Here is a 24,782-nt window from a genome sequence, read left to right on the forward strand (position 1 = left end):
CGTGTGCAGTAATCAAGACTAACTTCTTCTGATATGTTACTGGTTTAAAAAGTCCTCTTTGATTCATTGGTGGCCATAAACAGTCCAAAGAGGTTATTTGCTCTAACTGTAGATCTTGAATTGTCTCTCAACGGATTCTCTATTAGTTGCACCATATAAGGCTGTTTACAAAGGGTAATTCAATGGTTCGTCGTCCCCCCCGGAAATAATTTCAGCTCAGAAAATGAAAGCCAACTTGACTCTTGACTTGCTGCAATTCGGTGTAATTTAAGATAGATGGGATAAGAAGGTTGTTTCCTATTGTCGACATTCAGAATTCTCTTTGTATACTACACAATTCATATTCTCTTATTTTAAAGGTGCCAGTCGTGCTGAAATCCAATGTATGGGATAATTTAAAACAAGGCCACAGCAGCCAAAAAAAAGGAAAAAAAAAAATCAAGGCAGCCCAACTCTCTACCTTAACGATCTACTGTATATACCGAAAGGTATAGTTCATCCAAAAGGGTCCACAAAATAGACTATAACAACTATAAAACAAAGAAAAACATAACCAAAAATCAAATCAGAAACTATATTGGAAACATTCAGTGATCAAACAACGCTGACACATTTTTATAGCATCACTACAAAAGCCTTTTTGCAGAATTTAGCAAGACGCCATACAAAAAGTCATGCACTGAATTGGTAGTAAAGGTACAAATTTGATAAAGAACATGTTGTGTTACTTTGTTGAATAAATTAAACCAAAACCAATTTGTGGCTTCGGCTGTACTGCATGATTCCGGATTTTGTATTCCATACAGGACTTGTGTTAGTCCTAATAGTCGTGGTCTAACCTAGTAAAGTGGTACCCAGCTCATAGTACATTTTACTGTCTTCTACAGTATATAAATAGGTTGACCTCTTGCATATTCAGTCGTTTGTGGATTTTTCTTTCCATATTCACAGCATGTACTTCGCTATATGGCAGGTTTTGAGTGTATGCTTTTTTTGGTAAAATAAAACACTTGCTTACCTAAAACAGGAAAAACAAACGGACACATCACAAGGTATTAGTAGTACATAGTGTACAGTACTACTGTAAGAGTTGTTAGGTGAGTTGAAATCTTTTTTGTGAGTGCAGAAAGTGTTTATAATAGTATGCTGGAAGTTATTAGGAGTGTGGAGAACATTAATGTGTGTGTGTGTGTGTGCTAGGTTTAAAATCTAAATAATAAAAAATACATATATGTGGTCACTACTTTGCAGATTTCACCTACTGTGGGGGCGGTCCAGAACCTTACCCCCTTGATAAATGAGGGGTTAATGTATTTCAATCATTTGTAAGTCAGAGTACCACCGTTTTGTGCTTGACTTTTCATATGATTTCCTTAAATTCTTGTAAGAACATCACTTGAGGACAGCAGACTGACACTGCTCACCGCTCAAGCTAACTTGCACCTTGTTGGAGGGTTGGGGTTCTTTCGGCCATAAAAACCAAACTAGTCTCTCTCGGCATGCTTGTCATCTTTCGATGTGTGAGGAGTCCACGGAGGTCCTCCGTGCAAGGCTACAACATGGCTATACTCTCAGGAGTACAGTTGAGATGCGTGGACGTGCTGCTTCCCCCAGGCGACTTGAGACCCTTTGTGGCCCCGCTGAGTGCCGAATCACACCCCCTGGGGCCCAAGATCACCCCCGAGCCATGCTGGAGACACTGCTGCAATCCGGCCATCATGGTCTCGCCAGTGACCGTGCCAAACTCGTAGGTGAAGGTGCCGTAGAAAACTAGGATGTCTACGGTGAAGACCCACTCGCAGATGGCTGCGGCGTGCTGCAGCGTGAAGCTCTCGTGCACAAAGAAGATGCCGCCTGAGAGAAGGATGTTAAGGAGCAAGGAGCTTGAGTTTCTATGCTGTTCCGAAAACAAAAGTGTACCTGTGATAGGCGCAGTCAATCATGTCCTGAGGAACAAACAATTATATGTTGCAAACATACAAGTGGACCACAGTCCTTGATGGAGTGGGACGAATTCTTGGGCAATTTCTTCCCAGGAGCTGAATGTCTCTTTGGCTACATTCACACAAGAGGGCCCAGTTCTCAAACTGGTGGGCCGGGGCCAGATCTGGCCCACCGAATCATTTATGTCACCCATGACATGTATCAACTTTGTTTCTTGCTAAAATACAAAAATTAAAAATTGTCTTTGCTTTTAAAAATAGAGATATTGCAAGCATTAGTTGTTATCACCCCCCCCTTTTAAAATAAAATTGATTCAGAATGTAGTTGAACAAACATTTTTTACGGGATTTTGATTTCAAAACTATCCATCCATTCTCTTAACCGGAACATGTCAAGGCCCATCTTGAACATGTTACAAGTTTGAGTCTTATTGATTGTATGGGGTGAACAGGTGTCTTTTTGCAGCTAACCACCTCAATAAGGTGCATCTGACTCAGGATAATACATAGAGTGGAGGTGGACTTTTAAAGGCGGACTAACGGGTCTTTGAGGTTCACAATTCTAGCTGATAGACAGCTGTTTGAAGACTTATTTGCACCTGTACCTCACAAATAAATTTAAAAAAAAAAATCATGCATTGTGATTTCTGGAATTTTCTTTTTAGATTATCTCTCTCACAGTGGACATGCACCGATGATGAAAATTTCAGACCACTCCATGATTTGTAAGTGGCAGAACCTGCAATATAGCAGGGTGTTCAAATACTTATTTTCTTCACTGTACATGACAACAAGAAACAAGACAAATCTATTGAGACATAAAGACATTCCTGTAGCTGTCACGGAGCAATAATGCCTGCTTGTAATCTGGCAATTACGGAACTTTTGTGTGTGTGTGTGTGGGGGGGGGGGGGGGGGGAGAGAGAAAGAAGAGATTGTGCATAGTATTAGGCATTTAGAACAGAGTGCCTAATAGAGCAAAAGTCCAGCGCAATGACCATTGTGCAAAGGGCGCCAAGACTTTCAGGAATGTATGTCCTTTAAAGGTCCACTGTCATGAAATGCATGATCTTTAGTATGTTATTAATGAAAAAACAGCAGCCGGTATGGACCCATCCGTTTTTTCACTCAAAACATGATTTTAACGTATGTGGCTTTTTGTAACTCCCGCCATGAAAATCCTTTTGAGGGATTTGTTTTCGAGAAGAACCAGGAAGTGATGTACAGGGAAGTAGCGCACTCATTTGGGCTTGTATGTTTCTATTAGTTTTACCTGCGGGAAGGTAGCTCTTTGTTTCTTCATGTTAGCCAAAATACCGCCATGTTGTATTGCTGGATATTGCTCTAAACACTCGGGAGGATGGATTCGATCTTTATATTTTTCCAAAAGACCCGGTTTTTCATGAAAAATGGATTCCACAGGTGCAAAGGACGAGAGCTTCATGGGTTCCAAATGACAGGTAGGTGTGTATAGAGCTATAAAAAAACAATAGTTGGGGGGACGTAATCCGTACACCAGGGGTGCTTAATGTGTCGATGTGCCACCCCGGCCGAAGCCGTGATTGGCGGACCCAGCACCGCCAAGGTGGCTTGTCACGGCACCGGGCCGCAGTGGCTCATCTCAGCTGCGGAGGTGGATCGCATAGGGATGCAGTTTGGCCGCGGCGTCATCGTCCCTCGCGGGTGGCGTTGTTTATCACCGCCGCGGAGGTGGATTGGACTGGGAGGCAGTTTGGCTGCGGCGTCATCGTTGATCGCGGGTGGCACCGTTTATCACCGCCGCGGAGGTGGATCGGACGGGGAGGCGGTTTGACCGCGCTGTCGTCGTTGCTCGCAGGCGGCGTTGTTTATCACCGCCATTGAGGTGGATCGGACTGGGAGGTGGCATGGCTGCGTCGTCGTCGCTCGCGGGCGGTGTTGTTTATCACCGCTGTGGAGTTGGATCGGACGGGGAGGCGGTTTGGCCGCGCTGTCGCCGTCACTCCCAGGCGGTGTTGTTTATCAACGCCGCGGGGGTGGATCGGACTGCGAGATGGTTTGGCCGCTCCGTCAACGTTGCTTGCGGGCAGTGTTGTTTATCACTGTCGCGGAGGTGGATCGGACAAGAAGGCGGTTTGGCTGCACTGTCGTCGTTGCTCGCAGGCGGCGTTGTTTATCACCGCCGTGGAGGTGGATCGGACTGGGAGGCGGTTTGGCCGCGCTGTCGTCGTTGCTCGCAGGCGGCGTTGTTTATCACCGCCGCGGGGGTGGATCGGACTGCGAGATGGTTTGGCCGCACCGTCATCGTTGCTCGCGGGCGGTGTTGTTTATCACTGCCGCGGAGTATGATCAGACGGGAAGGCAGTTTGACCACGCCGTCATCGCTTGCGGTTTGGCCGTGATCCGCATATCATCTAAACATGGCTCGAAACGATAAGATAATATCGCCCCGATCACTTCACGTTCTCTTCTTCAAAAAGAGCTTCCGTGTCAAGAGGGGCGTCGGAAAAATCCGAATATTTCTGTTGTTAGTCTCCCATAGTAGGTGGCACAGCGTGACTTCAATAGTGAATGTCCCAGTGTGACGTCACGGGCAGAAGATGCAGCCAACATGTCGACCACTTTAATGTCGAATAAGACTTCCGCAACTTTGCACATGGATGACGCACTCTTCGTTCATAATTATTTTTTTCGTATAAACATCAAATTGAATAATGTTATATGTATTTTTCATCACAATATTTATTTTAGAATGTTTATAGGCATGACACTTGACCTTTAAAGTGACCAGTCATGCAATAATCTGGAACAATATCAATTGTGCAAGTAGTGCGGAAGCCACTCAGATAAGTAAGAGAGGCTAGTATTGGTCAAAAACAGATGTGCACTCGCCATAGCTGTGATTGTGAGTGCAAATGACTGTTTGTTTCTTGTTTCTATATCCCACCTCCTCCCCGAAGATAGCTGGGACAGGCTCCAGAACGCCACTGATCCTACTGAGGATAAGACGCTCAGAAAATTTATGTATTTTTCTTGAATTTGTTTAACAATTGGTTTACTTTTTATAAATGTATTTTCTTGTTGTTCTTTTAAGTTACCTTTGAAGTTGAGTTTTGGAAGATCAATAAATACTTAAAATGTATGTAATGTATTTTTTCATGTTATTTTAAAATCAATAAAAACTTGTGATTCAGTCCAGGAATAGACAACAAAATGTAAACATCTCTCAATTCACAAAATGTAAACCTTTGTATGTCTATTTAAATACTTTTACAGCCATGCCAACACCACCAAGAGGTCAGTACAAGAAAAGGATACTGAGTACGAGGGAGACCATGGCTCCGAGTGCTAGAGCCACACGGAAGTGGGCCATCCAGTAGTCAAGGGCGGTGACAGCCACCCGATAGGTGAGCACGCACTGCAAGCACACAAAGAGCAGGCCTGCTGGAAAGGCCACGCCGGCGCCCACATAGTGAAGAGACTTGGCATGGTCGACCTGTCAGACAGATGAAGACAATCAGAAGAGTGTGCATGCTCCACTTTAGCACACAAATGAGGAAGTATAGCGTAATAAAAGTGAACAACCAGTCAGTTTACCTGGAAGTTGCCTACCATGACCAAACCCACTGCATTGGTGCAGCCCGACACCAGAGCGCTGGTGTTGACCCAACATCTGTGGCTGTGCTCGATCACCTGAGCGTAGCGCAGAAGGCACACCATCACCACTGCAGACAATACACATTTACATTAAAACAAAAGCACGCATCATTTCTCAAAGATGAATCTAATACAATAATAATTTTGTACAGTATTTTCTTGAGATTGACAAAAAATGCATTTTCTTCCTCCATTACATTGGTAAAGTGCTGGCTAAGGTCCGGCGATTGACTTGGCCAGGCTTTTACTTTCCACTTTTTCCCCTAATGAAGTCTTTAATTGTGTTGGCAGTATGTTTTAGATATGATGACCTTGTGTGTTTAAGATCGTAATCAGATCATTTCTTTATCCAGATTTTAGCCTTTCCAACAGTAGTTCACCTTGGTTTAATTGATCCAGAAAACTTTGTTCCAAAGGTTTTGAGACTTTGGACCACTTTGCAAAATCCAATCTGGCCATTTTGCCGATGAGTGGTTTGCATATTCTAATAGCAGTCACTGTGATTTGACGGGGGGGATAGCACCCGCGCGCCATCGCACTCGCAAATCTGCACAGTCGAGCACGAAAAATGGCACGTGTAAAATTTGTTACGAGTAGAAACACACAGACATTCTCAGCACACATGAAAACTAATCCAGACCAGTGAACCACAGGCTGACCCTTTTTTTTTTTTAACAGGAAGCCTACGGTCTCCTACTAGTTTACGTGACTCCGCCCCCCTTTGGCTCTTAAATGGGTACACTCATAATTACAAACACCGTCCACCCACACATTCTGGGCAACGTAGAGCAGAGACATGCTGTCTGTGTTTAATTCCTCCGTCTTTCCGATCAACCTAGCAGCGGAACCGCTCACAGCTGTGCCGCTCACGGCTGTGTATGGAAGTATTCCTCCGTCTTCCCGATCAACCGATACTGCTATTTCTTTATCAGATGAGGATAAATCCGAGAAATCAGTGCTGGGCATAAATGGTGTCCCATCTAATCAAGCCTTTGTTGCGGCATGGTACACGTCACATCTGCGCACGTAGGTCATGTGACTCGCGAAAATGGCAGCCCCCCTGAAAATTCCCAATTCCCAAAAAATATTCTCAAAACACTATTAAATGAGATAGGATTCAACATCACATTGTCAAAATAGAGTACATATTACATGACCTATTGGATACATTGTTAATGCAAGCCAGTGGATTTCCCCTTTAAATCACTTGCAGGTTGCATGTGTCTGCTCTGTGCGCCAGCTATGACCAACCGCTGATACATTCAGGGAATGCCAAGGAAAGTCTGATTTTACGTAGCTCTTCCACAAAAACCAAAATGAAGGTTTGCTGAAACACATTGTTGAAAACCATTGCCTCCTTCTTTGTTGTTTAAAGCCTTATCCTATTCCTATATACTGTCACAAGTAGTGATCCTGTTGTGTTCCAGTAATTGTTGTTTGGGGTATATAAATTCTGACAGTAGCTGAACTGCAAATGAATATGATAGGATGAATGTGAATGAGGTTGAAGTGTGTCTTGAACAAAGCAGCCATACAATTTAGGAGTGGAGAAGGTTTGAGTGCATAGTGATTTTTATTACATTGACAGTGGTGAATGAGTTGAGCAAAAAAACAAGGACGTCGTCTATCAGTCGACTTGACTATCACCACCTTTGTATCGACTGCGAAAAACCTGAAGTCAACCCTTAATTGACACTAATACATGGCAATTAATTCCAGCAAGGCACTCAAAGCACTCCTCAAACAACCACTCACAACAATTAATGGAATACAGCATTGTGATGGGAAAGTAACAGCTCATTCAAAGAGTGGGCGGGAGGTATCTTGTTCAAGTATACTTCAGCAAGGCTGCATGGGAACTGGAGATCGAATGCACAACCATCTGGTTAACCATCTTACATTACCTGAGCCATGCTGTGAAACACATTGGAGGACTAAGAAAGCTTTTTATCAACAACAGTATTCCCTCACCATATTATAGTTCTTTGTTCACACCCCTGCGATATTTTGGGGGGTACATGACAATTTACAGGCAAGCCCAAATTTACAGAAAGAGAATATATGCCAGCGGGTATTGTTCTACGTTCTTTTTGTATGTCTTGCTGCTCCACGTGTGTTTAACTGGCAGTTGTTTGACCATTAATAATAACTTTAACATGCACACTAATTTCTGCTAGTCTGTCAAGGGTACTTTGCATTAAATGTTAGCAATAAGATAGCAGACTAGACAAAATGGTATATGGTGTGGGAGGACAATTTACTGTTTCCATATACGTTGTTTAATTTAATTTTACAGTACACTTCTTTTCTATGGTCCCTCTATGGTGGAGCTCATCTCTTATGATAAACTGCGACTTTTTCCGTGCAGCAACATTTTTTGATGTGTGCGCGGACGGCTTTCTTTTTTTTAAAGTTGTAACCTTTGAGGAACTTTGTGGGGAGGTGGGGAGGTCCTATCATGGTCTGTGTTTTGGTTTGGGTTATTTTCTTTTATGTTTTCCTGCGTTCTATGTTTTACATGTCTTGTATGCTCATTTAGTGATGTCAACTTCTACTTGCAAAACCTCTACCTTGCGTCGACCAATGAACTCCCTCCAGCCACTCGTGTCTTGTCCTTGTTGTCTCTCCTTGTATTGAGTTCCCTAGTTTCTGTCAGTTCTTGTCTTTTTATTCTCAAATGTCAAAGGTACTCTTGTATCACCCCAAGTTTCCATATCTCATCATGCTGATTAGTGGTCAGTATTTTGGTTTCCATGTTTCTCTTATTATTCCCCTTTTTATTTTTAGCACAACAGACCAGCGGTGCCATGCAGTTTGGCAGCTCTTTTATGTCACATTGTTGAACATTTAATATCTAAATTTACGAAGGAATGTGTTTCAGGGAAAAGGGCACCAGTGTTCCAAGAATGAAGAGCAGAGGAGGGAAAAAATAGTGATCCAGCATGACGGGTGTAATGGAGGAAAGCCATGGAGGGTGTGTGAAGGACCAGGCAAGGGGTAGTGAAAGGAAACTGCATTCATTATTGATTTAGAGAGCTTTGGCTATTTCAAGCCCTTCTACGGCTCTAGACGCTGATATGGGAGCACACATAGAGCACATACACATAAAAATGGATGACAGTCACATACATTTTTGCATGCGCATAAGAGAAATTTAAATTTCACAATATAACAAAGTGGATTGGGAATGATGTACCTCTTTTGAATATCAAGTGTGTCTAGCTTGGTATGAACCTAAAGCAGAATGATTACATTCAGGAACCCTATTTTTGTTGATTTGTGTTTTTAACTACCGTATTTTCCGGACAATAAGTTGCTCGGAGTACAAGTCGCACCAGCCATAAAATGCATAATAAAGAAGGAAAAAAATTAATATAAATCGCACTGGAGTATAAGTCGCATTTTTGGAGGAAATATATTTGATAAAATCCAACACCAAGAACAGACATGTCATTTAAAATTTAAATGATGAACAATTTAAAATAAAAACAGAACAGAGGCAACAACAGGCTGAACGGTATGCTTACGTTACATGACACAACTGAGAACGTGCCTGGTATGTTAATATAACATAAGAGTTATTCCGATAACTATAGCATAAATAACATACTATGAAGTCTAACCCTAACCAAAACCAATCCGTGTCACTCCAAATACCCGGTAACTAAAATCCAATGAAATCTTCATCCTTGGTGTTACTTCTAAACAAGCCTGCCAACTCCAGCGGTAGACGACGCGCAGCTTCCTTTTCTATGTCTTACTATATTCGCAATCTTTCGCCCTTTCTCGGCAACACTTCGGCCCATGGGAATGTCAAACGTGAGGGGGACCTTGTCCATGTTAATAATGTGATCCGGTGCCACATTGTGCTCACTTAAATGCTCCTCAATGAAATCACGGAAAGTGTCGGCCTCGACTTGGAAGTCTTCTGGCAGTTTTTGGGACATCGTTGTCCTTGCTTTGATAGAGAGGCGATTCCATTCCATGAAGCGATAACACCAAGAGGGTCCTCCTTCAAAGTCATTTATATTGATCTCCCTGGCAAATACTTGGGCTTGGAGACGCAACTGCCCTATTGAGGAGCCTCTCCTGGCAGCACGTGGTTCAAGCACCCATGTACAAACTCGTTCCTCGAGCTGTGGCCACCTAGCTTTTAGTCCACAATTGTTTTTTTTTTTTTTTGTGATCTTCATTTCAGTATGAGTAACCTCAGCTTTTTGCCAGGCCCTTACAAGTTTCTCGCTAACTCCAAACTTTCTTCCTGCTGCTCGATTACTGTTTTCGGCTGCATATTTTACTGCTTGCAGCTTGTAATCTGCAGAATATGATTTTCTTTTCGGTACCATTTTTGTTAAGCCCTTCTTGTTTATAAAGGGAATGGAAGGACCGCAATGCACCTTTTTGCTAATATTATACAGTTTCTATGCTAAATACGAATCTTAAATCCGTGATGAAGGAAACATTTTTGTTTTTTGATTATTTGCAACAAATGATCACACATTGCTGGATTCACCGGAAAAAGACGTAAACGAAACGGAAACACTCGATTAGGGGCGTGACGTAGGATGTTGTGACAGCAACATGGATCCTGTAGGAATACACTGTAAGAACGCCGATGAATTTTCCGATAATTTGAGCGATGAACATTATTCTGAAGGGTCCCACAAAGATGGTGAAGAATACGAGCTTTATGAAGGCGTTAAAGGTTATCACTTTGAGCAAGTTAGACAGCACACACGTTCAAATTCAGACGAAGTAGCTGACGATGAAGAAGCCGACACAGCAGTCAGACCCATCATGGAGGATATGCCTAGTGTTGGAAATATCAATTGGGAAGCATTTGTGAGGTTCTTTTTTGGTTTTGTTAGTCATAAACTGATAAATAGTAAAGGCTTCGATATTCTGAATGTATAGATGAAGTTTTCGCTGAAATTATGCAAACGCCGTGTATTTAGTGATTTGGTAGACGACAACCACGGCAACTACTTTGCGTAAAATGCTTATTATTGCACCAAAACACACAGAAGCCGATAATGTAGTCTTAAGTTGGTACATTTTCATAAATATGTAATAATATAATAATATAATGCTGCTTTCTTTCGGCTTGTCCCGTTAGGGGTCGCCACAGCCTGTCATCTCAGATGAACGCTCATATTTGTTTGGCACAGTTTTAATAATAATAGTAATAAAATAAAAATTATAATAAATCATTTTTACGGACTGCTTTTAGCTTACAATCACTGAGGAATTTCCGAAACGGATCGGTTTTTCTTTGGCATGAATACAAAACGCTCCCATGTTATTGTCGTTCCAAAACAGCTCCTCCCAGATTTTGTGACATCGGTCCGCCTATGAAATGAGTTGTTTTGCAGGCAAGAGAAACTAGGTCAGAGTTCGCGGACTTTAAGTCATAAACACTTATATTTTTCGGTAAAAACATCAAACAGGATATGCATTTTATGGAACAGTTGAACATTTATTTTCGTCTAGGTAAGATAATTTGCGTTAGAAACTATAGACATTCCATACACTTTAAAAGTTACCACCAATGTTGAAATTATCAATACAGGCCGAGGGCGCCCTTTTGCGGTTTAGTGTGAAAATAACATGTGAAAAAATATACCGGTAATTCATGTGTTAATAAATGCAGCCCTATGGGGGCACAAACCAGTGCAATCTGTAGGCCGGTCCCAAGCCCGGATAAATGCAGAGGGTTGCGTCAGGAAGGGAATCCGGCGTAAAAACTGTGCCAAACAAATATGAGCGTTCATCTAAAGAATCCCATACCGGATCGGTCGTGGCCCGGGTTAACAACGCCCGACCCCGGCACTGCTAACCTGCAGGGCGTCGGTGGAAATTCAGCTACTGTGGGTCGAAGACAAAGAAGAGGAGGAAACCGGATCCATCGTCAAAAGAAAAAGAGGAATGCACAGAGCCTACAACTGAGTGTAGGGACTTTGAATGTTGGGACTATGACAGGAAAAGCTCAGGAGTTGGTTGACATGATGATTAGGAGAAGGGTTTGATATTCTGTGCATCCAAGAGAGCAGGTGGAAAGGTAGTAAGACAAGACGTTTAGGAGCAGGGTTTAAATTCTACCACGGAGTAGATGGGAACAGAAATGGAGTAGGGGTTATTTTAAAGGAAGAGCTGGCTAAGAATGTCTTGGAGGTGAAAAGAGTATGAGATCGAGTGATGAGACTAAAATTTGAAATTGAAGGTGTTATGTATAATGTGGTTAGCGGCTATGCCCCACAGGTAGGATGTGACTTAGAGTTGAAAGAGAAATTCTGGAAGGAACTAGATGAAGTAGTTCTGAGCATCCCAGACAGCGAGAGAGTTATGATTGGTTCAGATTGTAATGGACATATTGGTAAAGGAAACAGGGGCGATGAAGAAGTGATGGGTAAGTACGGCATCCAGGAAAGGAACTTTGAGGGACAGATGGTGGTGGACTTTGCAAAAAGGATGGAGATGGCTGTATTGAACAGTTATTTCCAGAAGAGGGAGGAACATATAGTGATTTACAAGAGCGGAGGTAGAAGCACGCAGGTGGATTATATTTTGTGCAGACGATGTAATCTGAAGGAGTTTACTGACTGTAAAGTAGTGGTAGGGGAGAGTGTAGCTCGACAGCATAGGATGGTAGTGTGTAGGATGACTCTGGTGGTGGGTAGGAAGATTAAGAAGACAAAGGAAGAGCAGAGAACCATGTGGTGGAAGCTGAGAAAGGAAGAATGTTGTGCGGCCTTTCGGAAAGAGGTAAGACAGGCTCTCGATGGACAGCAGAAGCTCCCGGAAGACTGGACAACGACGGCCAAGGTAATCAGAGAGACAGGCAGGAGAGTACTTGGTGTGTCTTTTTGTAGGAAATGGGAGAAGGAGACTTGGTGGTGGAACCCCAAAATACAAGGAGTCGTACAAGGAAAGAGATTAGCGAAGAAGAAGTGGGATACTGAGAGGACTGAGGAGAGGCGAAAGGAGTACATCAAGATGCGACGTAGGGCAAAGGTTGAGGTGGCAAAGGCTAAACAAGAGGCATATGAAGACATGTACACCAGGTTGGACACGAAAGAAGGAGAAAAGGATCTCTACAGGTTGGCCAGACAGAGGGATAGAGATGGGAAGGATGTGCAGCAGGTAAGGGTGATTAAGGATAGAGATGGAAATGTGTTGACTGGTGCCAGTAGTGTGCTAAATAGATGGAAAGAATACTTTGAGAAGTTGATGAATGAAGAAAATGAGAGAGAAGGAAGAGTTCAAGAGGCAAGTGTGAAGGACCAGGAAGTGGCAATGATTACTAAGGGGGAAGTCAGAAAGGCACTACAAAGGATGAAAAATGGAAAGGCAGTTGGTCCTGATGACATACCGGTAGAGGTATGGAAGCAATTTGGAGAGATGGCTGTAGAGTTTTTGACCAACTTATTCAACAGAATACTGCCGGGCGTAAATATGCCTGAAGAATGGAGGAAAAGTGTTCTAGTTCCCATTTTTAAGAACAAAGGGGATGTTCAGAGCTGTGGGAACTATAGAGGAATAAAGTTGATGAGCCACACAATGAAGTTATGGGAAAGATTAGTGGAGGCTAGACTCAGGACAGAAGTAAGTATCTGCGAGCAACAGTATGGTTTAATGCCTAGAAAGAGTACCACAGATGCATTATTTGCCTTGAGGATGCTAGTGGAAAAGTACAGAGGTCAGAAGGAGCTACATTGGGTCTTTGTGGATATAGAGAAAGCCTATGACAGAGTACCAAGAGAGGAACTGTGGTACTGTATGCGTAAGTCTGGTGTGGCAGAGAAGTATGTTAAAATAGTACAGGACATATACGAAGGGAGCAGAACAGCGGTGAGGTGTGCCTTAGGTGTGACAGAGGAATTTAAGGTGGAGGTGGGACTGCATCAGGGATCAGCTCTGAGCCCCTTCCTGTTTGCAGTGGTAATGGATAGGCTGACAGATGAGGTTAGACTGGAATCCCCTTGGACCATGATGTTCGCAGATGATATTGTGATATGCAGTGAAAGCAGGGAGCATGCAGTGGAACAATTGGAAAGATGGAGACATGCATTGGAAAGGAGAGGAATGAAGATTAGCCGAAGTAAAACAGAATATACGTGCGTGAATGAGAAAAGTGGAGGGGGAAGAGTAAGGCTACAGGGAGAAGAGATAGCGAGGGTGGACGACTTCAAATATTTAGGGTCAACAATCCAGAGCAATGGTGAGTGTGGTAAGGAAGTGAAGAAACGGGTCCAAGCAGGTTGGAACAGCTGGCGAAAGGTGTCTGGTGTGTTATGTGACAGAAGAGTCTCTGCTACGATGAAGGGGAAAGTTTACAAAACAGTGGTGAGGCCGGCCATGATGTACGGATAAGAGACGGTGGCTCTGTAGAAAAAAACAGGAAGCAGAACTGGAGGTGGCAGAAATGAAGATGTTGAGGTTTTCGCTCGGAGTGACCAGGTTGGATAGGATTAGAAATGAGCTCATTAGAGGGACAGCCAAGTTTGGATGTTTTGGAGACAAGATTCGAGAGAGCAGACTTCGATGGTTTGGACATGTTCAGAGGAGAGAGAGTGAGTATATTGGTAGAAGGATGCTGAGGATGGAGCTCCCAGGCAAAAGAGCGAGAGGAAGACCAAAGAGAAGGTTTATGGATGTGGTGAGGGAAGACATGAGGGCAGTTGGGGTTAGAGAGGAAGATGCAGGGGATAGGCTAAGATGGCAAAAGATGACGGGACAAGCCGAAAGGAAAAGAAGAAGAAGAAGAATTCATGTGTTAATAATTTCACACATAAGTCGCTCCAGAGTATAAGTTGCACCCCCCACCAAACCATGAAAAAAAAACACGACTTATAGGATATATAGGGTACTAGTTTTGGATGCAGAATCTAAAACATCTCAGTTTTTCCTCTATCACGTCAACTTTTTGTACTACAGATTCTGATTTTCTTAAAAATTCATAAACGTTTTCGGATATTGACATGCAATGAAATAATAGAACAGTCATGAGTGCAATGCTGAACACTTGTTTTACAAAGTATATGGGACAAATCCTCTTAAATCAAACTATTGTAGCTTTTGTTTGCAGATGTGCTGACCTACTATTATGGGAGCACAACACAACAGAAACTCTCAGAGTTAGTAATTGGAATTTTTACTTCATTATGGGGTGTTGTATGTAGAATTTTTTGGGGGAAATTAATTCAATCCATTTTGGATTTGGGCTACAACATAAAATCTAGCTTGACACACTGTGAAAGGTAATAATGTGTAATTGTGGTGGTACTTTGCAGCAGTGAAGAATTAACCTGGATCATCATCGTCGAACATTTTGGTTACCTCTGTCGAGTTGAATATATCAAGAAGAGCTTACTACTTTCATTCAGTAGATTTCTACACTGTCCATGGCAACCACAACATTGAGCATATTATTATCAACTTTTCGACAGTGTCGATCAAAACTGACGACGTCATGATTATCTTTAAAAAAAATTGAATGTTTACGCCAGCTCTTGAACTGAATATCATTACATTGCAGCTGGTCGATGTAGTCCCACCAAATTTCTACTACACTGTACACTAAAGTGGAATGTGACATCATCGTGTTCCAATGGGGTAAATTTGTTCAAAGGCACACCAGAGGAAATACTTTTTGATGGGTTTTTTTTGCCAAGCAAAGCAATGGCTAGAACTAGTTTCATATTTACAATGCATACCCGCAGCAAACAACCTCCCACACTGATTGCTTCATTTCAGTGGTGGTCTTACCCATGAAGGCTCCAACGTTGCCAATGAGGCTAAACAGGCAGCTTTCAGGGGGGTAAGAACCACATTTACTGCAAAAGATGGAGATAAAACAGGGGTTAAAAACAACACTTCACAAACACGGACTATGAAATTGCTTTCGGTAAAATTGGCAAATCGAATTCATCGGGATTTATACAGGGTTCATACTCAGTCTGACCCAAAAAATTTAAGGGCTTTTTAGGGGCATTCTTAGGGGCTGACAAGAAAAATTTAGAGCCGACACGAAAAATTTAGGGCCACCGTGGGAAATCAAGAGTAAGGAAAAAAGACTCACGCAATGGTGCCATCAACCGTTCTTGGTTCATCAAATGTTCCAGTACCTCAGTACCTGTGACAGTGGTCACCTGTCGCCCCTTGTGGTAGTTCTCATTGATATGACCATTGTCAACGTCTTCACATAACAGTCTACAGAAAAACAGATTCTAACTACAATTGCAACTATATACAAAAATGTCTTCTACCGATGTCTGTCTCAGCACCCCGACGAGTCTCGCTCCTTGAGCCTACCCACTGCCTCCTCTATTTGTTGCTGCAGAGGTGCCAAAGTGGCTTTCTTGTCCTTTGCTCTGCCTCTGAGTGCATTGGCCTCGGTGATAAACCTCAGATTCCTCTTTTCTTCTGCCTTCTCAATAAGCGTAGATATGTCAGTCTATATTCTGGCTTTTTTGGCTTAGAGGCAGTGGAGATCAAAAGTGGGCAGCGATGCCAAATGTAGCCAGGTACGAAGTCTTCCTTTCCCCACAGTGGTAGTTTTTAGCAATGTCACTGTCTGGGAACATGACTGCAAACACTTTCAAATTATTTTCACAAGATTTGTAACTGTAATGGTTGCAGATCACTTTTAAAGTCCACACGATCTCTGCCTTTAACGAGTCCGTCTTCGCGTATTGAACTACGTTCATAAAGCCTGACTTCCGGCTGGTTGAAGTCGATGACTGGACAACTGTAAGTGCGAATGCACTGCTAGTACCACTGTCTGAAGTTGATTCTTCACTATCTTGATATTTTAAAACAATGGAATATCGACAAGATGGCAACAAGTTTTCAACACGGTGACTTCCGTTGACAATTTCCGGCTGTTTTGGACGCCAGACGGATCGCTATTTTTTTTTTTTTAAATAAAATAATTTTTTAGGGAGAATTTTGGCGGTAGAGGTCCTCCCTTTGATTTTTTTTAATTTAAAGCCTTTTTAGGGGCTTGACCTGTTTTTGCATATTTTTAAGGACTTTCAGGAGCCGCTAAATGCACCTTCGAAAATTTAGAGGTTTTTAGGGACTTTTAGGGTCGCGTGCGAACCCTGTTTATAAGTTTGACCTTAACACACAGAACCCACCGATGTAGGACACTGCCGAGACTGTGTGGGCCCTCATAGAGTGATGAGACTTAATTACATCCTGTATAACGACTGCATTTCACACAGCCGCCTTCCTAAGTCTTTTACACCTCTAGTAGTACCGCTGAAGTGACAGGACACCTAGCAGTCATAGGGGGGTGGTTGGTTTTCACAAGGGTCATGGCGGTCCCCCAAGGGCCCAGGTTCCTCTGGCTGGATGGCTACTTGCTGTGCCCCCCAATGCCCTGTAGCTGCACTCCCGGTTGGTCCATTATTGTTCCCTTGTCGGGCGCCCCTATCCGGCCTCCTGTCTCAGCTTTAGACTGGGTGGAGACTGGCAGTATTGTGAGCCTAGCGTGTCGGTGAGAGGTGTCTTGCTCTCCTGGGGGCTGAGGGAGGGGGGGTGTTGCTTTGGGTCCCTGCGGCCCGCTCCAGGTGGCCAGTTTTCAGGACGCCACTGGATCACACGGCCTTGGACTTGGACTCCAGGGCCCAACCCCGCCTCTTGATTGTGTGAGGTGGGGTCCTCAGCCCCCATGGTGCAGGCACAGAAATAATAGTACACTACCGGCAGTTATTTTTCATGCAAAATGGTGTCAATTCTCTTGCATGTGTCTGCAGACACACACCTCTGGAACTTATTTGCTGGGTGTGGAGCCACTCAGTCATTGTGAATAAAAATTTAGAACGATGGCAATTTCTTGGGTACCACCTCACTTATAATCTGGTCCTATAGATGTTTATAATTGACATAGCCACTCCCACCACATTTCAGTTGCACAGGCAGGTTCATGACCTCTATCCTGTCCCTGTCCTGTCCTACCTACATTGTCCCGTCCTTGCGTCACAGGGTGTGCCACTACTGACCCATACAACACTCGAAGCCACTGTGTTAATGTACTGTACTTTATAAAATGCTTTATTGATCCTGTTTACAGCTCGTACTTTTTCTTTAGTTAACTTTTCCTTTATGTTTCTTGTGTCACCCCCCTTTGTTCTGTTTGACTGAATGACTGCAATTCTCAATAAATATCCATCAGAATACAGTGAAAGATCAGCAGCATATTAAATGTCTACTGTGACACAGTAAAACTGTTCTGGCATAAAAGGGCATACCCATTTTTGACCTATCAAGATCTGCTTGACCATCAGGCAAAACTGGCCACAAAAAGGGGGGAAAAAAAAAGAGCAGTGTGAAAGGGGATTTTGGTTATTTTATGGAATATTGTAATTGTCTCGATAAACCCCTGAGGCTTGCGATGCCTTTTTACACTTTTCTGATGACCAGAATAAGTTATACATAATGTGAATTGATGATGTCACTCAGTCATCATACTCACGCATTGTGCAGGAATTCAAGAAAATAAGGAAGGTAGAAAAGAATACCTGATGAGGGGAATGTCCTGGATGGTGCAACAGGTTTTGGGAAAGCCTGGTCGGAGCAGCTCTTCTATGCACGTTACATTGTAGGACCTGCAGCATGACACACCTAAATCAGGACAGCTCATACTGAATCACCCTTTTTTTGTGTTTAATAGACAGTGATGAGCCACTTTGAAGCCACTTTTTTTCAATTGAAATAAAAATCACTCACCAGTTCTCTACGGGGCAAACATGGTGATTCATTACAGCCATGGCATACCTGGAAAGTAAACAACACAATGTCAGCTATCGTCACAAGTGTATATGGAATATTGTTGTAAAGGGACACATAATATTTTAAGTTGAAATAGAGAACTGCTCTCAACTTTTTGAAATGAGTAGTAAATTAAAATGATGATTTGGGTTAGTAATGTTCTTTGTACACAATGTGCAGCGCTGGCCTCAATCACGAGATGGTCTGATTTACCCTACAGCTGTTGCTATTAGTTACGTTGGTAATCATTTACAGCGGGTCATCAGTCCATAGGGTACTGACATACGGTATCACATTTCGAGGTTTAAAAACGGTGCACAATGAACTTGCTTGTACAGTGTTGTAATAACATGTCTTCATCCATCACAAGAAGACATGTTCAATTACTGTTGGAATTATTACTTTTCATTCAGGTTAATTCGCCACCTTAGAGAAGAGAGAAGAATTTTGCCTCAATTATTATTTTTGATAACTAAGTTTACCAATGAATATGCATCATTACAACACCACTTAAAAGAAATGCCTATCCGGGAAAGTCTATGAAGATGTGTATCTTTTGAACACTTTAATCCATATATTCTCTGCATGTAATACATTTCTTAGAGCAGTTCAATGAAGGCCTGCGTTGTCTGGTATTGTTACTCCAAACATAAAACAGTGAAGGCAATGATAAGGGCTACTTCAGCATTACAGTCACAAGTGTTGTCACAGGACACGTGCTCAGGTTTTGAGGCCTGCATGGACCACTCACACTATCCATATTCCTGTGATGGAGAAGGCAGACAGGCTGACCGGCAGGATGATCCAGGCAGTCATTGGGCTGGCAGTGAGCTGGCTTTGTCCCAAGCATGGGGTGACAGGGCGGATTCAAGAAGGAGCGGTGGCCCCACACAGGCGATCAGGTCGGGTCGGGGGGGATCGTGGGTCACTCACACACAGGGGACTACAGGGAGGGGGGGAGGGGGATACGAGAGGACAAAAGGAGCCAGTTCTGCTCCCGGAAAGCTGCAACCCACTTCAACATGACACAAGAAACGGGAAAGTGCTTTTACACCCTCATTGACTTATGTCATCAAAACATTCCCACAGTTCTCATTACGGTGCAATACCTTCCAATACTAGCACTACAACCACAATAATCAACATCAATTAAAATAATATCGCTCTGAAAATCCAAATTGACTATTCTCATCTTTGAGGGGCCTTTATGTGACACCAACCAAGGTTTATTCTGAAATAAAATTGACACTTTTATACTTAGTCCATGTTAGAGTCTCCCTATATGGAAGTCTCAATAACCAAAAAACAGGACTTTTGAAAACAGGTAGGTAACATTATGTAAAAGATACTGCTACATGGGTTCAGGAACAATTCATGAAACCATTGTTAGTTAATACAGTTCAAAAAACCTGAGCTCAAACTGTAACTGCGCATTTTTTAAAAACACGTAGAAAGGACCGCTGCTTCTCTGGGACCAGTGATCATCTAAGATGGACTGACGCAAAGGGGAAAAGTGACTAGTCCACACTGAAATTTTGGGGGAAATCATGAACATTACGTAAAGCGTTGGCCTCACAGTTCTGAGATCCAGGTTCAATCCCGGACCCGCCTGTGTGGAGTTTGCATGTTCTCCCCGTGCCTGCGTGGGTTTTCTCCGGGCACTCCTGTTTCCTCCCACATCCCAAAAACATGCAACATCAATTGGACACTCTAAATTACCCTGAGATGTGATTGTGGGTGTGACTGTTATCTGTCTCGATGCGCCCTGCGATTGGCTGGTGACCAGTTCAGGATGTACCCCGCCTCCTGCCCGTTGACAGCTGGGATAGGTTCCAGCACTCCCTGCGACCCTTTTGAGGATAAGCGGCTAAGAAAATGGATGGATGCATATAAATATAAACATACATATATATATTTTTTTTATATATATATATTTTGTAGACCGCAGGATTTGTCACTTTAAACTGCTCCCTTTGCACAACTGACATTGTTAACACACTTATCTATATATATTTTTACATCTTGCACGTCTTATAATAGTTCCAATAAACAGAAATGTCTCTTGTTCTTTGTTCCTGTTGCTATTTTGTTGTTCCCTGTTCTTTGTTCTGAATGTCGTATCAGGGCAGCACCAAATGGCGGAGAAAAATTCCTTGTGTGTTTTACACACTTGGCCATTAAAACTGATTCTGATTCTAATTCTATCGGCACAAAGTTCAAAAGCCAGTATCTGTGATGGTTTGAGAGTATGTTACTGCCCATGGCATGGCAAGGTTCATACAGTTCAGGTTTTGGAGTACGATAAACTGCCATCCAATCATTGTGTTTCAGGGATATCCCTGCTCATTTCCTAAAGACAATGCCAAGCCACATTCTGCATATGTCATAACAGCGTAGCTTTGTAGTAAAAGAGTACAATAACCAGACAGACCGGCCAGCATTAGTCAGCATACCTACGACCCTGGTGAGGATAAGGTTTAGGGAAAATGGATGGATGGATTCAATGACAGCAAACACCATAGTAGGTACAGTAAGTCAGAACTTTTAGTGGCCAACCCAGATTCTTTCATTTATGTTCTCCCTTTGTAGTTAGTAAATGGCAAAAGAAAATGGGTGTTTATGCAGAAACCTCCCTGCAAGTCTTTCCCAATAATACAAATATTGATACGTGAATAATTAACACTTACAGAATACTCACAAAGTAAATTGACTTTTATAATTCGCCAGTCCGATCAAGTTCGCAAAAGATACTATGTAGACTGTGTCGCTCCTGTCGGGGTTCATACTCAGTCTGACCCAAAAAAATTAAAGGCCTTTTAAGGGGCATTCTTAGGGGCTGACACGAAAAATTTAGGGCCGACACGGAAAAATGTAGGGCCATCGTGGGAAATCAAGAGTAAGGAAAAAAAACTCACCCAATGGGTGCCATCAACCGTTCTTGGTTCATTAAATGTTCCAGTACCTCAGTACTTGTGACAGTGATCACCTATCGCCCCTTGTGGTAGTTCTCATTGATATGAAGGAAAAAAGACTCACCCAATGGGTGCCATCAACCGTTCTTGGTTCATCAAATGTTCCAGTACCTCAGTACCTGTGACAGTGATCACCTGTCGCCCCTTGTGGTAGTTCTCATTGATGTGACCATTGTCAACGTCTTCACATAACAGTCTACAGAAAAACAGATTCTAACTACAATTGCAACTATATACAAAAATGTCTTCTACCGATGTCTGTCTCAGCACCCCGACGAGTCTCGCTCCTTGAGCCTACCCACTGCCTCCTCTATTTGTTGCTGCAGAGGTGCCAAAGTGGCTTTCTTGTCCTTTGCTCTGCCTCTGAGTGCATTGGCCTCGGTGATAAACCTCAGATTCCTCTTTTCTTCTGCCTTCTCAATAAGCGTAGATATGTCAGTCTCTATTCTGGCTTTTTTGGCTTTGAGGCAGTAGAGATGAATAGTGGGCAGCGATGCCAAATGGAGCCAGGTACGAAGTCTTCCTTTACTCACAGTGGTAGTTTTTAGCAAAGTCACTGTCTGGGAACATGACTGCAAACACTTACGAATTATTTTCACAAGATTTGTAACTGTAATGGCTGCAGATCACTTTTAAAGTCCACACGATCTCTGCCTTTAACGAGTCCGTCTTCGTGTATTGAACTACGTTCATAAAGCCTGACTTTCGGCTGGTTGAAGTCAATGACTGGACAACTGTAGGTGGGCATGCACTGCTCGTACCACTGCCTGAAGTTGATTCTTCACTATCTTGATATTTTAGAAACAGATTCATACCAACGGAAGATGAGAGAGTCTTCGCCAAATCAGCGTGTCTCCTGTTTTTCCGGTGCGACTCCAGCGCTTTGACGCCCATCTTTTCAAGCTGGTAACTCTGCTTGCACAGATGGCAGTAAAACGTGCCGATCTTTTGGATCTCGACGAACCCAGCTCCCGAACTCCTTACTTTCAACCCAAGCATATTGAAAAATGCACTTCCCCATGATACAAGTTGGATCGATGAAAGAACTACGCTACGTCGTAACGAAGATGAAGTGAAATGCCTACTCACCGAAACAAACAATGGAATATCGACAAGATGGCGACAAGTCGTCAACACTGTGACTTCCGTTGACAATTTCCGGCTGTTTTGGACGCCAGACGGATTGCTATTTTTTTTCAAATAAAAGATAATTTTTTTGGCGGTAGAGGTTCTCCCTTTGATTTTTTTTAATTTAAGGCCTTTTTAGGGGCTTGACCGGTTTTCGCGGATTTTTAAAGACTTTCAGGAGCCCCTAAATGCACCTTTGAAAATTTTGGGGGTTTTATGGACTTTTAGGGCCGCGTGCAAACCCTGCTTGTTTACATTTCATTTGAATCCAAAATCTATTGTTTAGGCTTGTGGTGTGACTTTTGACAAAGTACTGTAAATAACTGACCACCAATAAAGTAATTAAATTTCTATCCATTTTCTTTTGCCGCTCATCCGCATGAGGGTTGTGGAGCGTGCTGGAGCCTATTCCAGCTGTCAACAGGCAGGAGGCAGGGTACACCCTGCACTCTTTGCCAACCAATCGCAGGCCACATGGAGACACACAACAGTCGCACTCACGATGACTCCGAGGGGTAATTTAGAGTGTCCAATTAATCTTGCATGTTTTTTGGGATGTGGGAGGAAACCGGAGTGCCCGGAGAAAAACCACGCAGGCACAGGGAGAACACGCAAACTCCACACAGGCGGGGCGGGGATTGAACCCGGGTCCTCAGAACTGTGAGGCCAATGCTTTAAAAGCTGACCACCGTGCTGCCGTAATTAAATATGTTAAAAAAAAAAAAAAACACGTGAGACAGACAACACTTAATGGCGGGATCAGACTAAAAGACACATTAGGTCTTTCACAATTATACTATGTCAGACTATCCATTTATCCATTTTCTGAGCTGCTTATCCTCACAAAGGTGGCGGGACTGCTGGAGTTTATCTTAGCTATCTCAGGGCAGGAGGTGGGGTAAACCCTGAACGGGTTTCCAGCCAATACTTTGTACAGCATTGTATATTGTACATAATACAACTACTGCAATAAAATGTTGCATTCCAAAACCATCTCTTCCCGTCTTTTACGATCACTGGTCTTTTATCTTGTTTACTCAAATGCGACAGATACACTCATTATCGCGGCTATAACAACAACAATAGGTTATGCATTAATTTTGTTAAAAAATAAAACAGAACAAAATGGGGAAAAATGTTTGGTGGTGGTCACTGATGAAGATGTTTTTTTCGATGATTGCTTGAGGTGTGTTTACGTTATTTTTAATACGAACCGGCTCACAACCAGCCTAAAAAACGTGATGTGGCCTAGCATGCAAGGGCAAGCACGAACGTTTGAATATAAACATGCTGCCATTCTGTAAAATCATGCTCTAAAATTTTGGCGTGTGTGAATAACAAAGTAATTGAATTAGTTACCACCCATTATTTTTGTCATGTTGGTATGACCTGATGAGAATATTTTCAAGTTACTCAGGATACAGTACAGTAGATGAACAAGTATAATAATTAAACGCGTTGCTCTAGCTTGTGATCACATTGGTGATCAGTTATAGTTTTTGCTTTTAAACTCAGTGATGGGCCCTAAAACGGCTGACTGTGTCAAACCTTATGATAATTAAAAAATATAAGGTCTGCCTTAAAAAAAAATACAATTCATATATGATCATTGCGTTTACTTTAGGTAGGGATTTCGTGTTTTCTTACAGTATTTACAGTTGACGACCACAAAAAGAACTCCTGGTCTGTTTCTTCTCCTTTTCCCGCCCCTTCAAGTGACAAAGTGATGAACAAGCATCATGGTCATTTTGTCACTCTTTGGAAAAGAAAAGGACAACATCCATGCAATGCAGGACAAAGTGTGCATGATGTGCTTTTTTGTGTTGAGTTGGGGGTCAGCATAAACACAACGGCCCAACTCGGAGCCGACTAGGGGGCTCTCACAGAAGAGTCACTAGTCATCTTCGTCAAATGGACCAATGTTGTTGTTGTCCCGTCTGCTCAAATGGTTAGCCGCGTTAGCTTCGACGCAGCTCGCTCTCGGGTGCACTTCACCGGGTGCGCTTTAACGCTCGCCCGCATCTTGGTCTCCTTTCATGAACAAATAAAGTAGAGGGCAAGCATGCTGATGCAACGATGGAAAGAGTCGTAAATTCAGCAATTTGGACCTACCGCCTACTTTCAAGACCCTCAGCGAACACCAACAACCTTGGCTTCCCTTTATAAAATCGCTCTCGTCAAGTGTGCCACAAAACTAATTTCCGTTTCTTCATTTTCAAAATAAGACTGAGGCGGGTCGAACGAGTTTACGTTCACTAACCAATCTCGGGGGGAAAAAAAACACACATTATCCCTAGTAAGTAAATAAGTAAGTTTCTTTCGACTTGGC

At 42.8% G+C, this 24,782-nt stretch overlaps 1 protein-coding gene across 5 annotated transcripts; it reads right to left on the reverse strand.

Annotated features, from left to right (window-relative positions):
* Positions 1-560: 560 nt before the first annotated feature.
* tmem150aa (transmembrane protein 150Aa) lies at positions 561-24,780 on the reverse strand. 5 transcript variants are annotated; one of them, XM_061817573.1, is made up of 9 exons: positions 24,566-24,780; positions 24,101-24,484; positions 19,105-19,296; positions 18,312-18,359; positions 18,104-18,190; positions 15,345-15,412; positions 5,520-5,647; positions 5,241-5,418; positions 561-1,854 (listed from the first exon to the last, which is right to left on the reverse strand). In XM_061817573.1, the coding sequence occupies exons 3-9, from the start codon at positions 19,167-19,169 to the stop codon at positions 1,553-1,555; spliced, it is 876 nt and encodes a 291-aa protein (XP_061673557.1). In that variant the 5' UTR covers positions 19,170-19,296; positions 24,101-24,484; positions 24,566-24,780; the 3' UTR covers positions 561-1,552. The 5 variants fall into 5 exon arrangements, with proteins under 5 accessions (XP_061673557.1, XP_061673556.1, XP_061673560.1 ...); XM_061817572.1 differs by having other exon boundaries at positions 19,105-19,368; XM_061817576.1 differs by lacking the exon at positions 24,101-24,484.
* Positions 24,781-24,782: the final 2 nt, after the last annotated feature.

This window comes from Syngnathoides biaculeatus, chromosome 4 (assembly GCF_019802595.1).
Source record: "Syngnathoides biaculeatus isolate LvHL_M chromosome 4, ASM1980259v1, whole genome shotgun sequence".
Classification (NCBI taxonomy): Eukaryota; Metazoa; Chordata; class Actinopteri; order Syngnathiformes; family Syngnathidae; genus Syngnathoides; species Syngnathoides biaculeatus.